Source organism: Dasypus novemcinctus, chromosome 4 (assembly GCF_030445035.2).
Source record: "Dasypus novemcinctus isolate mDasNov1 chromosome 4, mDasNov1.1.hap2, whole genome shotgun sequence".
In the NCBI taxonomy this organism is placed as follows: Eukaryota; Metazoa; Chordata; class Mammalia; order Cingulata; family Dasypodidae; genus Dasypus; species Dasypus novemcinctus.
The window spans coordinates 127119956-127136846 of NC_080676.1; the positions used below are offsets into that span (position 1 = coordinate 127119956).

Below are 16891 nucleotides of genomic sequence, written 5' to 3' on the forward strand. Positions count from 1 at the left end.
AGAACCACAACAAGGACTTACGCAAGACTTTTTATTCTCTCCAAAATTTCGAAATCTTTCTTAAATAGCTTTGTCTAAGACAAAATGTGTCAGCCTAACTAACATGTAGCAAAGCAGTGGTCATTTTTTCCTTAGACACAAAATTAATGACCCCTCTGACGTTTTCAGAGAGGCCGTGCATACATGTGTCCTCTGCTTCGTTCATAAGTGACACTTTCTCCCCCACGTAAAACAGCTGTGTTTCTTCACTGCTCAGAATGATAAATCCTCTGTACATTCTGTTTAAGGTGATAAAAAGCCTGCAGAATACCATGAGTTGAGTGACCCTATATGACTCTATGTTTTTCGATTTAGCAGGTACACCCTTGGTTTTTATTGTGTCTGTGTCTGTTTATTGGCTGTGGAGCTGTAGACACTGCTTGTATAATATTTATCTGACATACATAGATATGACAGGTACAGTGATTGAGCACATAGAAAATTTCATAGTAGTGCAGCTCAGCTTCAGGTATTAGAACTTGATTTTGTCACACTTAATCCGAACTCTGAGATTTAGAGAGGAAAATGTGCAATTCGAAGACCATAAAATGAAAACAGCTATCACAAGAAAAGTAAGAATGGGCGAACAGATTGTAATATAGAATCTGAAGCAATCTTAAATGTTTTCAAATAGTCAAACGAAAATACCCGATAGCTTTTATTCGTACATTCATTTCAGTAAATTTACCTCGGCCCTTTAAGTAGACCAATTGTTGCCTTCTGAACGATGTGATGTTGAACCCCTTTCTTCCCCGTCTCTCAGAAAAAAAGTATGACATTTTCATCATCCCTCCCTCTGATTTGACAAGCCCCTATTTTTCCCCCTCACCCTGCCATGCTCCCTCCCCCAAACGAGGTCTGGTCCCTGGAGTCTGTAATTGCCAGGAGATGAAGCGATGATGGGGAGTGATCACAGTCAATAGCTTTGATTAACAATAAGGTAGAAAATTAGCAATGCTAGCATTCAGCAACCCTGCCCTCTCGCTCCCCCATATGCTCCCCTCAGTCTGCGCTGCCGGCCTCACCGAGGGCAGTCAGAGCCCGAAGCCTGCTTTGAAGTGCAGCAAAGGTGCAGGCAGAGCAGAGAATTAGGGAAATTAAAGAGAAGCTGTAGAAACTGTCAACCATGAGGCTGGGACCTTTCCAGGGCTTAGTGTGCCGCAGGAGGGGCGCGGATGAAGTGTGCTGTGTGTTGTCCTTGTGTGTTTTTCTGTCACATGTGGATTTACTTGTGTCTGGACATGCTGTGATCGAAAAGGCAACTACTGTTACTTCTGTGACCCCATCAGCAGTTCTGGTGTTGTTTCCGACAGACCCTGAAGACCTAGAAAGGGGGAACGACAACGGGACGCCAATCCCCACCTCTGATAACGATGACAATTCGCTGGGCTACACAGGTAGAGTGCCTCTTTCCCGAATACTAACTGTCCCATTCTTTCTAAAATGCCTCCACGTTCATCTATCATCAACCACCTGTGTAAAATTAACTAATCATCCCTGCTTCCAACTAACAGCCACCACAACTTCTTGTGCTCATTTTCCAGAGTTCATTCATCAGCCAGGAGTTCATATTGCTAAAGTATAGCTACAACACATTGGGGAAAAGAACTAGCATGTGAAAACTGCATTCACTCCTGTTGTTTGCCTATTTTAACTAAAAATAATTGCTGTTTATTTGAAATGTTAATGTCGCTAAATGTTTTAAAGGGATAATTTCCTTCTGAGAGATTTAATATCTGACTAAATCGCTATCAAAAAGAAATAAAAATTTACTTGCAAGGTATTTGGTTTCAAAACTATTTGAACTTTTTTTTTTCACCCTTGGAGCCTTATAAACAACAGAAAGCAAACTTGTAAAAGGAGTAATGCAAGTCATAATTACCAGCTGATGCCAGGATTGTGTTTGTATGACTTATTGTTACCTTATCAATGAACCACTTATTAAACAGATGCATGTACGTGCTAGCATCAAAGTAACAAATTAACTAATTGGATATATTGGGAAGAATTCATATATTAATGTCTAAAAATGATCATGCTCAAAATGTACAAATGTATCATACAGAATTTCTAAGTATAGTCCTAAAAATAATTATATAAGTTATATGTCTAACTCAGGCAATTTGATTAAAACTTTAGATATGGGAAAAGGATAAAATGCATTGCTTATAACCCATTGAATGAGAAAATGATATAATAGTGGTCTTGTTGTAATAGCAACTTGTTTTATGGTCCTTTTCATTAGTCCTTGTTAACACAATTCTGAATAGACTATGCTAGATAAGGGGCAGTGGTGAGGTGTGTGTGTGTGTCTGTGGTGGGTTGTTGGGAGTAGAGATGATGGAGATTTCTGTATCATTACAACCTCACAGATAACTATATTAAAAAGAAAATAATCTAATAGATTCACTTTACTTTGATAGAAAATAATACTGATACTTTAGAAGAATTCTCACTCTCTTCATACAATTATTAATACCCAGTTTTCTACCTTTTGTATATAATTTCAGGTTTTAAACACTTGGAATAAGTATTAAAATTAATGACACCTATAGAAATAACTTTTGTATTGGTCACATTTTATTCATAGATGACTCATTCTTATTTTCCTCCTAACTTTCAACTTAAGAATGGAATTTAAAGGACCAACAAATGGAAATCCATTGGTGGTGAGGTTGTGGGAAGGGGTTGTAATACTTTGCTATACACTTAACTAACAGAAGAGTTGTAAATGGCGCCTCTTAGTACAATAAACACCAAAGTGCATATTTTTGAAAAGAGGAATCTGAGGTAGTATTCTTTCTCATGGGCATCCTCATTTTCCAGTGCTTCTTAGTTCTATTCCCTTGTGCTCCTCCAGTCTAAACAACTGCTTTGTTTAGATACAATAATAGAGTTTGCTCTTTGTCTTTTATGGGATTTTCTGGAAATTATGTGGAACAATACATAAATCATAGTGTTGAATTAAGAGAGCTTAAATAATATTATGTATTTAATACTTTATTTCTATTTATTTTTCTCCTTTGGGTTAATCAGTGGTCAGATTTCTGGTCTTAAACATACCATTTGATGGATTAGTACGGTATAAGCTTATAAAATTATCTTTATATTCTACAAGGGAACTAATTAAAACAGGCCAATTTAATGCAAAGAGACTGGAAGACAATCTTCTGAATAACCTTGCTCCCAAGACTGTAATTGTTTATAACTATCTAGTACTAAAATAAGTTTATTCTGTATATTTTGTTTCAGTAAATTCTTGATTATTTAGGAACCAATTTTCAACTATGTGAACTATGATTTCTGAGATTCTTTCATTTGAATTTGACAATTTCTTTATACTTTACAATCTTCACTGAAAGTAATAAGAAAAATAAAGTATTAAAAATGTGTTTTGGCTGCTCGATAACAGCTGTAACGATCTGCAATTGACTTTGAGATTGACCTAATAATATAAAGTATTACTTTTAATTATCTATAGATTTTCTTTCTGTGCATGGGTGTATATGTGTGAATTCTCTTTACTGTGCTCACAGATAACTGAGTTGATAGAATTTTTATTTTAGAGATGACTCAATTCGGAAGGAATGAGATGGCATGTTTTTACATAGTTAATATAAACTGTCTACAGTTTAGTACATCTCCAATTTAGTAACCCTAGATAGAGCATCAAGAGCATTGTAAGAAATAAAATAAAAATATTAAGCAACTTAGAGAATATACAAGCAATTTTCAAATAAATCTTTGATATTTGTTAGTGACAAGACAGATTTCCATGAAAGTTAACAAACAAATACATCAGATATTGTAAGAGAACTCTAATTTTGTGCAAATCACAAAATGACCAGTAAATTATATATATTGGGCATTTTTTTTAGTACATGTTGCTTTACTTCATTGAGTTGACATGTGAGCCTTTTATCCCCATCCTAATGTTTAGTTAAAAGAAGGAAATCTTCCCAGAGTAATCTGTAAAACTATAGATACACATGTTTTTTCCTGTTGGAAACTTAACAGTCCCTAAACAGGAAAATCACCAGTTCCCTAAAATCCACATTAAACATCCCTAATTTTCATTTCTTTTGAACACTAAAATTTCCATTGCAAGCTAATTTGTCATTGCAACATCTGCTGTAGTACTCAGACCATTTGGGACCATCCTATCAAATTGACCCATCAAACTAGAATCCATGGATCTCAAACCATACACATGCATTTATTATTTTTACTAATGATCTAGTTAGCAAATTATAATACCTTATTAATAGTAGCTGTTTGCTACTTAACCCATATACCATTCTTATTTAAATTGTGTAAGGATTTAACTAAGAGGCCCAGAAAAAAAAAATGGTAATAAGAAGTTCTAGGAAGAAGCATATATTGATTAATTTTCTCTTCACCATCTATAGATATACTACAATAAATCCATGTAAGGTTTTAAAATATTTCAGTCTCTTACCAATCAATGAAGACTGAGCAATTTCTAAGGTCACACCATGATGTGTTATTAAAGTGGACTTGTGCATTATTTACAGAAAACTAGCCCATTTCCTGCTTAACCAAGCATTCCATAAAAATATTGGGGTTATTTAACAGATCACAGCATATAGCCTTTGTTAGAAGAACAAGTAAGATGGAGTTTCAATCAGTACTTTACAGGGTCAGACACATCCTAAAGAGAGAGAATATGTAATAATCAATGATTTTTAAAGGCGTTTCTGAAAAGAATCCATTATTTATAGACTTTGGAAAGTGTATGTAGTGTTTTACAAATATGGAAAAATGAAGCAGTATGTGTAAGAATATTTAGAAGTCAAAAATATACATATAATTCACATATAGATTTCAGATTAATACTTTAGGAAATAATGCAAAATTTAAAGAAACGTTATTGATGCATAAAAGTTCAGGAAGTGGGAGATAATGATATCATAATAAAACTCAATATTTTTAGTCAAGAAATCCAAATCTGTTTTTCTGACTTCTAAAATGTCTGTAAATTGGATTTGTAATGTCTAAGGTATATCCTTTGTCCTCACTTCTATATTAAAAAAATAAGATAATGTTCTTCATCCCTATTGGCCTATTTTAAAGATTCTCTTCCTATATATTTACAGTAGCACTTTATGGAAAAGTTTATCCGCAAATTATAAAATCTTAAAACTGAATAATTATCAGCAAATTGCCAGTGCCAATTCAATTAAAAATTAGCCATGGAATGTCAGAAATGCCAGTACAATTTTAAGTAGGGATAGTGGGGTCTTCAGTCTTCAACCATAGTTTGGCTGTCATATTGCTTAGAAAGGAACAAAATATATCCTCTCATAAAGTAAGTATCTGGACTCATATTTACAGAAATAGCAATCCCAAAACTCTGTTTTGCCTCATATTATTGAATCTCAACAGGTAACTATTAATTGATGGTTACACTGATAGTTCTGTTACTCTACATTCTAAATTGTAGAGCTTAAGGATTAGACTCAAACAGAAACTATATCACTGCATGTGAATTTTTGATTTATGTATTGATACTTATAACTAGCACTTATCACTTCTGTACACAAGACAGTTTTTAAAGCACTTTATGTGCAGTAATTCATTTCAGCCTCATAACAACCTTCTTTTGGAGGTATTATATTTAATGGCAACAGTTACTGATGTCTGCTTCATATTCTAGAACAGAAATAGTCCAAAATTGATTACACATTTTCCAATTTCTCATAGACTTGGATATAAAAAAGGTTGTGTCAACAAGTTACATTTGAACATGCAATTGGCAATTATACAGTTCAGCCCTGCTCCTCACAGCACCACAGGTCAAGTGACAAAACTTATTTGTATTTTGGGTACATTATTTTCACAAAAATAATGCACATAGTAAAAAAAAAAAGTCAACTAGGACAAAAGCTTTAACAGGCAAACAAGTACATACTTCACCTCACCATCTCTAAACCCACTTCCTTGAAACAAACTTTTCTTTACTCTCTTAGATGTTTCTTCTGCTTGTTTCCTTATATTTAAAAAATAATATACATTCACAATTACCTCTAAATTTGTCTGCTTTAGACATTATCCAGTAAATCTTTTCCCCTACTCTCTCACTATCCCATTCTTTGTTCAATTAATATTCGGAGTTTGCATTACTATGGCAAAGCAAATGGTCCTTAGGTGAGTGTATTAATCTGCCAAAGGGGTGCTGGTACAAAGTACCAGAAATCTGTTGGCTTTTATAAATTATTTATTTGGGGTAAAAGTTTATAATCAGAAGGCCATGGAAAGTCCAACTCAAGGTATCATAAGAGGTACTTTCTCATCAAAGTCAGCTGCCACGTATTAAAGCCAGATGACAGGCATCTTTGCCAGGTTTCTGCCTTTCCCTCTGGGCTTTTTTATATCAGTCTAGGCTCTCTTCCTAAGGTCAGCTGTAAACTGTCAGGCAAATGGTCCATCTCCCTTGGGCTTTAGCTATTTAAGCCTTCTCCCCTGTCACTTGGCAGAATCAAAATGACAAAGTTCTTTCTTCTGTGTGGCTTCTTGTGTGGGTGTCCATTTACATCAGCCCACCAAGGGGGCAGGGACTCTACCTGAATCAGGCCTTACTGATGTGGTCGAATCAAAACCCTAATTTTTTTTTTTTGGTGTTGCATTTTTGTTTTAATTCTTACACTTCCTTATAAGGAGTTTCTTTCCACAAGAAGGTAATCAGAATTGTGTAGGTTATGATTCTCAATTCCTGCTTCATAAATATTTCAGTTGTACCTCTTACCTCTTTCTCATCCTTGGAAATCCCTCATATTGTTTTATTTTCTTTCTCTGTTTATTTTTTTAAATGTTACATTCCAAAAATATAAGAGGTCCCCATATACCCTCCACCCCCTTCACCCCACTCCTCCCATATCAACAACCTCTTTCATCATGGTGGGACATTCATTGCTTTTGGTGAATACATTTTAGAGCACTGCTGCTCCACACGGATAATGGTTTACATTGTAGTTTACATTCTCCCCCAGTCCACCCAGTGAGCCATGGCAGAACATAAAATGTCCAGCATCTGTCCCTGCAGTACACCACCCAGGACAACTCCAAGTCCTTAAAATGCCCCCACATCGTATCTCTTCTTCCCCTTCCCTACCCTCAGCAGCTATCGTGGCCACTTTCTCCACATCAATGCTACAATTTCTTCCATTACTAATCATAATAGTTCCATAGTAGAATATCAGTAAGCCTACTCTAATCCATACTCTATTCCTCAATCCTGTGGACCCTGGGATGGTTATGTCCACTCCACCTCTATATTGAGAAGGGGCTTAGATTTCACATGGATGATGGATACAATTCTCCTGCTTGCAGTTTTAGGCACTTTTGGCTCCCTGGTATTGTGGTTTACCTTCTTCACCTCCCTGTTAGCTCCCTGGGGTAAGTCCAATAATCCAGAGGGTAAGAGTTGCAAGGATGCTGAGGCTCAGGGCCTGTCTGTCATATGGACAGTCCAGAGAGTCAGGTCTCCTGAATCTGAACACAGCACCAAACACAGGTCCAGTAAAAGTGACAGAAGAGGCATGTGTAGAAAGGTCACATCTGAGTCCAACTCCATCACACTCAGGAATACTAACTCCAAAGTAGGGCCAACTGACATGGCACTGAACTCTAGAGCCATCTGCCATGACCATAGAACCTGTGGGTCTCTGTGGCCCTCAGGAGAATCAGTACCTGGGGTTATATCTACTTTGGCTTTCTCTGGGACCCTACTGAGTCATGTGTAAGCACGACCCCTCTGATGACCTCCCGACTCTTTTTTGGAGACTCATAACCATACAAACTCATTTGTCTTTTCCATTTCCCCCTTTTATTCAAGTCAAAAAGCAGTTTTTAACACCTGATATTACATGTAGGCTGAGATATTCTGCTGGTCTGAGTTGGCCCTTTTATTCAAGGTCTTTTTCTAGTTATATCATCAGCTGGTGCTTGGTAACAATTCCTCAGTGCCAGGGAGGCTCATTGCTGGGAGTCATGTTCCATGCTGGGGAGAAGGTAATGTATTTACATGCTGAGTTTGGCTTAGAGAGTGGCCACATTTGAGCAACATGGAGACTCTCAGGAGGTAACTCTTAGGCACCCTGCAGCTCTAGAACTAGTTCATATTTCACGCATACAAGCTCATAAGCATAGTCCTCAATATTAAGGTCTTATTGTTGGACCATCCTTTATTAGTCAGAGCCCTAAATTTGACCAGTAATTTAATCAAGGGCCTCTCAACTGAATCCAATATAGTCAAAATGTATCACACACAGAAGAATAGATTAATTTGCAAACATAATCTTTCTCTTTTTGGGATTTACAAAAATAATCTCAGATTGTCACAGTGAGCCTATTACAGGGCCAAGTAGAATACTGTGATCACATTTCCACTTTGTACAAGATTATTAATTTTCTGGAGTTGATACTTGCCCCTTTTATCTTCCTAAATGCTCAACATATCCCACATTCCATTGGTAGGAGGAGTCCTTGGACACCTGCTTCTTCAAACTCCCTATGTTGTTTTTTTTTTTTTTTTTCAAACTAACGGGATCTGGGACTTTATTTCATCAATTTTCAATGTTGGATTTTTTCCTTATTTATCCCCTTATTAACAGAATTATATCATCCAGAAACTCTCTAGAAATTTTATAAAGGTACATATTCTGGTTCCTCACACATCCAAAATATCTATTTTATCCACTTATCTGTTTGAAGCTTTGGTTGCACATAAAATCCTTAACAAATGTGAAGGCATTTCTTCCTTGTCTTATCGGTTCTAGTTTTGCTATTGTCTATTGCTTCTCTGTTTGCCATTTCTATTTTCTGTTCCTTAGATTTCTTGCTTTACTAATGTCTTGAACTTTTAACATCTTTTTAATATTGTATTTGAAATTATTGGTATGATGTGCTTTATGATAGCTTGTCCCTTTGTGTGCTGGTTCTTTATTTGTTTTCATTTTTATTATGGGTGTTAGATGGACCCTTGCAAACTAGAAAATCATTTATTTCAGTTATGGAAAGTTTCCTTAAATTATTTTTTGATAATGTCCCATTTCCATATTTTCTGCTCTCCTTTGGAATTGGATATTAATCAGATAGTAGACCTCAAAAATTGATCCATTAAGTATATTGTCTTTTCTTTCCTCTTTTCCAATTCTTTGTCATTTCTTTCCCTATTTTCTGGAAAACATCCTTGAGATTATCTGCCAATGCTTTTAGTAAATGTCGGTATTTTATTTATCATAAGTGTTTTAGTTTCCTAGGCTGCTTAAAACATATACCATGAAATTGGTTGGGTTAAACAATGGGAATTCATTCATTCACAATTTTGAAGCTGGGGAAATGTTCAAATCAAGACATCATCAAGGTGCTGTTTTCTTCCCTTAGACTGGCTGCTGGTGGTCCTTGATTCCTCTGTCACATGATAAAGCACATGGGAACATCTCCTGGTTTCTCCCATCTGTTCCAAGTTTCATAGATTTCAGCTTCTTTTTTGCATGGCTTTTATTTTTTGTCAGAATTTCATTCTTTTATAAAGGACTCCAGTAAGAGGATTAAGACCCATTCTTATTGAGGTGGGACGTACCTTAACTGAAGTAAACTCATTTGAAAGCCCTACTTACAATGGTTTCTTACCCATAGGAAGGGATTAAATTTAAGAACATGCTTTTCTGGGATACTTCAAACCACTGGGATAGCTTCAAACCACTGTGAACACAGTTAATCTCCAAGAGTTCTTTCTTATTCTCTGATGTGCAAAGACTGATTTTTCTATCAGTCAAGATTTTAAGCTAGTTTTCCTGAATCTAAACTGCTTTTTCTACAATACCTCTGCAGTTCTCATTATATGAATAAAATATTAGAAAGCTACTCAGAAGTTATACAATTACAAGTGCAGAAGCTGAAACCCTGAGCGCTAAAATTATTTAACCAAGATAGTTTGAGATTTAACCAACATAAGGCTTCACTAGAACTAGATCTTCCAAATCCAATTTTAGATGTTGTATGTGTTTTTAACTAAAAAAATATTACTTCACAGAATTGCTGGAAGAAATAAGAAAATAAAGGAAAATAAACTGGGGTGTAAAATAAAACAGTAATATTGATAATTGCATATTTTCTAAGTATACTGGGTTTGGTTCTAGAAAAAAAAGCATATAAATTTATAAGTTCATTTAAAATACCTACACCACTCTCTATGAAATAGCTGAATAGTCATTTACTAATTTTCCTGAATAAAATTCACATATTAAGAGACTGCTCTGGGCAGTGGCATTGTACAAGGCACATGGGGGTATATAAGATATAAGTTCTATTAAGATAAATTTGCTCTTCTTTGGATCAGCATATCCTTCTAGGTCTGCACTGTCCATTAGAAATGTAATGTGAGACCCGGATGCAAGATTCTTATATCATTTTAAATTTCCTAATATCCTTGTTAAAAAAAAAGAGAGAGCTAGGTGAAATTGTTTTAGAAATATTTTTCTTTATATCCCATGTATCAGAAATATTGTCAATAAATAATCAATATAAAATGACTATTGACATATCTTACTTATTTTGTACTGTTTTCCACTTTAAAAACTTCTTAATTTCACATACCAAGCACTCACTAGCCATGTGAATTCCTTCCTCTTCATTATTTCAAAAATTCCAATCATCTATATTTTATTTACTGAATACATTATTTGAGTCTAACTTTCAGTCAATACTAGTACACAGCTAGAACCACTTCCAACTGCGCAGATTAGCCCTTTGAATTCAGAATCCCTGTTAAATACATTCATATCAATAAAGTCAGCCTCTTAAAATTATGTTTCCTCTTTGCTGGTCTAGCACATTTAGAATAAAATCCCTTAGATATTGTCCAGGTTTTTACTGATATAAATTAGCAAAATCTGAAAAGCCTTCCCTTTTTAGTTTAGTTATTGTAATTATGATATGTTGGGAATTGAATCTGATCTTTGCTAGAGAGATAAAATTAAGAGTCAGATGGCAGGGTGGGGGTTGCTCAGTGGTTGAGTGCCTGCTTCCAATGTATGAGCCCCAGGTTCACTCCCATGTAGCTCCTAAAAAAAAAAAAGTCAGAGTGTCCTGTGGGGAAGAATGGGCATCCTTCATCCTTTAACGCAATATCTTCAAGGTCTCCAAGCAAGACAGGCCCAACCTCAATATGTGGAAAGAAGAGGCTTTTCCTGCTGACAAGGAACAAGCAGTGAATTTGAAGGTTTGGGGTATTCAGATTTATCTGAGCCCATTCACATATCTCCATTCCATCTTTCAGATTCCTGAACTTTCCCAGTCAATGCCCTAAACTTTCCCACAGAAGTCCTGGTAAGGTTGTGAAAGCATTTTAGATTGGAATTTAGTAGCAACAAAGTTGCAGGTTGCTTCTGCATTCCTCAAATGCTCCAAAAGCCAGGTGACCATAAAACAAAAGAGATTCAGTGGGCCCTCAACTGTGCCTCAAGCCAAGAATTTAAAACTTTGGGCATGTCATTTTTTTTTTTTTTATTCCCCTCATCTCCCCGTGGTTTGCTTGCTGTCTGCTCTCTGTGTCCGTTCGCTGTGTGTTCTTGTGTGTCTGCTTGTCTCCCTTTCTTGTGTCATCTTGCTGCGCCAGCTCTCCTCTGGTGCGGGCCGTCAGCTCTCCGTAGGTGCGGACTGTCAGCTCACCACAGGCGCAGGCCAACCTGCCTTCACAAGGAGGCCCTGGGATGTGAACCCAGGGCCTCCCTTATGGTAGGCGGGAGTCCAGTGGATTGAGCCACACCCGCTTCCCCTGGGCATGTCATTTTGATAATGGATGTGGTACAGTCAGAAGCAGCTAGCCCACCCCCATTGTCTTGCCATCCTTCTGAATGCCATGATATAATATTGCAGCAGCCATTCAGTCCCCCAAGCCCTGCCTCACCGAGTCCTTATAGGTGACCACAAGTGGTAACATCACTTTGTATTAAAAACTGCCAGTTTTTCATTTTCAGATTTGCATTGAGATTTCACTCACTTTGATTCAACTAAATCAGTTAACCAGTCCCACATTGTCATTGCGGGGGAGTGGGGGGCAGCTGTCTTCTTGCCTAGATCCAGTCTCTGCCACATGGTGTGCTCCATTTCCAAACTTACTGAGGAGGGTGATATTGAAGGAAGTAGGCATTACTTTAGCTATTTTATTAAGAAAGGGATTTAATACAGAGAACTGGGTGCTTACAAAATCGTAAGAAGGAGCAGAGAAACCAGAACTCCAAAAGTAAGCAATAGAAAAAGTCAGCTCCGGTAGTGTACAAGAGATGCTGCTATGTCTCGCTTAATCAAGATATGGAAAATTATGAGACAAAACGGAAAATGAAAATTCTTTAATTTGAGGCTTTCAAATGTGGCAATGTACTGGCAAGTTATTTATTAATTCTGAAAGTTTAAAATGAACCCAAATCACATTCACCAGACAACTTACCTTGCAAGCATTTAGCACAGTTTATTCGGAATATACATCATCTCATATAATCCTCACAACAGCTTGGCAAAGCAGGTTTTAGTATCTCCATTTTGTGGATGCAGAAACTGAATAAGCGAGAAATTAAAGTGATTTTCCTGATTTGGCATAACTATCAAATCCAGAAAACCTAGCTTCAATTTTCAGCTGCTTCTTATACCAAGGTAGGGCTTCTTCTGTAGTAAGCTTCATGTTTTATTAATAATTGCAAAGTCAGCATGTATAAGCCTTCAAATTACCACAGTTATCCAATTAACCCATGGTTACATATATAGCCTTTAGTCCTTCTCTTCAGGAGCAGACTAATGAATTTCAGTATAAATGATTATACAAGTGGGAAACAAAAGGTCACAGAAAAAATGGAACACTTCATAGGAACTGTTACATAAAGGACTTTTTATTCCCTCCAAATCAATTTTAAAGATTGAAGTCTAGGCAGTAGACTAGTCAATTTTAATTCTAGTGCTATTCTGTTAGTCCAAATAATTTTTTTAAAAAACACCTAATAATAGTGATTTATCAATTTCTTAAGCATAACAATATAATAAGAGAATTAAGGTAAAATAAGAGAACCATGCATACAGAGTAAAAGTTTAAAAACAAACATGGGCTTTATACCAAATTCAGATACCAGAGAGGAGAAAGGGATGGGTGGTACAACTACAACAATCTCTGCAAATATCTTTTTCTATTTTAAAAGAAAATATAATGTAAATGCAGCAGAAATATTAATATAAATGAAATAATTGTTCATTATGTAGTGGGTAAATGAATGTCTATTATATTTTGTAGGTTGCTGAATATGTGAAATGTTTCATAATTTAGTATTAAAGAGTATTCAGAAACTAACATTAATTTTTAAGAATTGTTACAGTTCTATCAAATTCCACTAAGCAGAACAGCATATTTTGTCTGCCGTATGTATTGTCCTGGCATTCACATGTGTGAAGTGATACATAATTTTGAAGAACCCTAAGATGACATAGCTATGTTAAAATGAAACAAAAAGAAAGAAGAAAAGAACTTTTGTTCAAAACCTAAATCTTATAAAATAATCTTCTGGTATGTTGGGAGTTTTATGTCCATTCAGGTCAGACATTACCTCAGATTTTAAAGATTTAATCCAGAAAGAGATGCCTTTAACTGATATTTTCTATTAAAAAAAAAAAAAGAGACCGTGATATAGCTTACTATCAAGAAAATAAAGACCTACATAAAATACTAAATCATTAAAAATTTATGCTTTAAAATATATATAGCACATAATTTTTATGAATAAATATGTTTGCTTTTTATCTCCTTTCAAATGTAACTTAAATGTTTTCAATTTAAAAAGAATTGGTGGAGACACAAAGTCCTTTCACAAAGAATAGTACAAAGCTGAATTACCTTTTCTAGAAAAGGGATTTGCTACGAAATCCTCATTAGGAAAATGTTCTGCAAAGAGTCTGTCACACTACTTGCCCTATAATGTAATGAAGACGTTACTCTGAATCAACCACCAAAAAGGAATCCTTATTTACCACAGGCTCTAATCTACATATAGTTCCTTTTAGTTTTAACCTATTTCTCCTGACTCTCTTTCTGTCTTAAAATTTCCACTAAGGACAGTAGTTGCAAAGGGAGAAAAGTTGTGCAAGGATGAATTTAGAGTTGTAGTGAATGATTAGATAAATTAATGGCTTTATCTTTAAATTAAAAATGAGATAAAGAGAAGCATGCAGAAACAAATTCCACTGTTATCACTTATTGTCCTCTAATAAATTTCTTTAAAATTTAATACAAAGGAAAATATTAGAAGCCTGTGTTTTGATGATAACGTTGTAAATGCCCTTGAATGGACATTAAGATTTTGTTATTGTTTTTTAAAGATTTGATATAGGTAAAAAAAAAAAAAGTGGCATGCTGAGAAAAAAGTTTAAAAAAGGGCATTTTTCAATTATAGAAGTACATTTTTAAATAGAATTAGCTCTAATTCCCTGTTGTTTTCATCATCTTATACAAATTAGATATCTATATAAATGTATCTTGGACTATTTCCTATGTGATAAAGGAGTGGTTGACAAAAATCAATATTTATCATCCTAGACACTGTTCCTTTAAAATTTTTATTTTGAGACATCTATAAAAATCAATCAATTCAACTAAAAACAAACTTTAGAGGAATACTTAAAGAAAAGATGAAATAAAGTATGTGCTGTATTCTTGATAATGAGCTAGCATTCTGACATAAAGTAAGAAATCACTGGCTTATTTTATCAGGAATATATTACACGGCCTTTTACATAGAGCACCTGTATTCTACTCCAACTAATGCAATTTGTTCAAACTCAAGGGAAAAATTTATTATTTGGTTTTAAAAGTGCTTTATCTCTTCATATCAGTCAAATGGTAGTTCAAATAAATGCTAAAAACTACTAAGTGTATTAGGAATGTGTCAATAAGCCTCATTTAAATAATCAATAGGAGAGAATCAGCCAATATCTAAAAAGTACTTATATTAAACAATTAAGTGATTGCCTAAGTAATATACTCTTTTGCAAGTAATATAGAAAATAAAGAAAAGCATGAAGTAAAAATAAAAGCATCAGCACTTCACTTTTTTTTTTTAAGATTTATTTTTTATTTATTTCTCTCCCCTTCCCCCACCATTGTCTGCTCTCTGTGTCCATTCACTGTGTGTTCTTCTGTGTCTTGCATTCTTGTCAGCAGCATCAGGAATCTGTGTTTCTTTTTGTTGCTTCATCTTGCTGCATCAGCTCTCAGTGTGTGCAGGCCACTCCTGGGCAGACTGTGCTTTTTTAGCGCAGGGCAGCTCTCCTAGTGGGGTGCACTCCTTGCATGTGGGGCTCCCCTATACAGGGAACACCCCTGCATGGCAGGGCACTCCTTGTACACATCAGCACTGCACATGGGCCAGCTCACTACATGGGCCAGGAGGCCCTGGGTTTGAACCCTGGACCTCTATATGGTAGGGGGTGCTCTATCAGTTGAGCCAAATCTGCTTCCCAAGCACTTCACATTTTAATATGCAGGCAGTCCTCATTTCATTGATATAATGGTAATGAACAAAATCTAATTAAAGGGAATTTACACACACACACACGAATACACAAAGCCAAAGCAAAATTTCACTGAAATTGAAAAGTAATTAAGACTTTATCTTTTAAATGGTAACTAAAACTTAGAAAAATTAATTTATGTTCAATATGTCTTTTATGTTTGCAACTCTGCTCTAATTCTTAAAATGAGTCAAGCATTGATTCTTTTTTTTTATTTAAAAATTTTATTGAAGCATATCATTCATACATGAACACGCATAAACAGTAAGTATATAGTAAAAGTTGTGAACTTACAGAATAAACATGCATATCATCATACAGGGTTCTCATACATTACTCCTCACCAACACCTTGCATTTTTTGTGAAACATTTGTTACAAACTATAAAAAAGCATTGTTAAAATATTAGTACTAACTATATCCCATATCTTATATGTGGTGTATTTTTCCTCTAGCCACCTTGATTATTAACACCCTGTATTAGTATTATATATTTGTTATAGTTCATGAGAGAAGGTTATCATATTTGTTCTGTTAACGATAGGTCATCTTCTAGCACAGGATTCTTTGTGTTATACAGCCCCATGCTTTGTACAGTCCATTCAAAGTGTCCACTTAATTACTCTCATTTTCATCACCAAGTTGTACTGTCCTCACCTTAGTCAATTTTAGAACATTGTCATTACTCCAAAAGAAAAAATCCCATACCCCCAAATGCCCTCCCTGTTGTTGTGCCTTAGAATTGATATCTTTGCCATTGCTGTCAAGCATTGACTCCTTTTTTTTACTTTTTTTTTTTAATTTTTAAAGAAACTTTAAATTACATAAATGTTACATCAAAAATATAGGGGATTCCCATATGCCCCACCTCTCCCCCCACCCACACCTACCCACATTAACAACATCTTTCATTAGTGTGGTATATCTGTTACAATCAATGAACACATGCTGAAGCATTGCTACTAACCATGAAATATAGTTTACATTATAGTTTACACTCACCTGACACCATTTTATAGGTTTTGACAAAGTGTATCTGTCATTGCAATGTCATGCAGGACAATTCCAATGTCGAAAAATTCTTCCTTCTCCCTCACCCCAGAACCTCTGGTGGTCCCTGCCTTTATATCAATGATAAAAAATTCCTCCATTGCTAGAAGAATAATATGTCTATAATAGAATAACAATAAACCTACTTTAATCCATTGTTCATTTCTCAATTCTGAGGATTCAGGGTGGTGATTCCCACTCTGTTTCTAACGGAGAGGGGGCTTAGGTC

The 16891-nt window shown here is 35.3% G+C and overlaps 1 protein-coding gene across 9 annotated transcripts in view; it reads left to right on the forward strand.

Annotated features, from left to right (window-relative positions):
• The window catches only part of ROBO1 (roundabout guidance receptor 1), a 1228714-nt gene that overhangs the window by 675571 nt on the left and 536252 nt on the right, over positions 1–16891 (forward strand). For 5 of the 9 annotated variants that reach the window (XM_058296067.2, XM_058296071.2, XM_058296074.2 and 2 more), the window contains one exon: positions 1353–1436. The exons of the other annotated variants lie outside the window; for them this stretch is intronic. In XM_058296067.2, coding sequence (XP_058152050.1) covers positions 1353–1436 — 84 coding nt within the window. The remainder of the gene's footprint in view (positions 1–1352; positions 1437–16891) is intronic. 9 annotated transcript variants of the gene reach the window in all.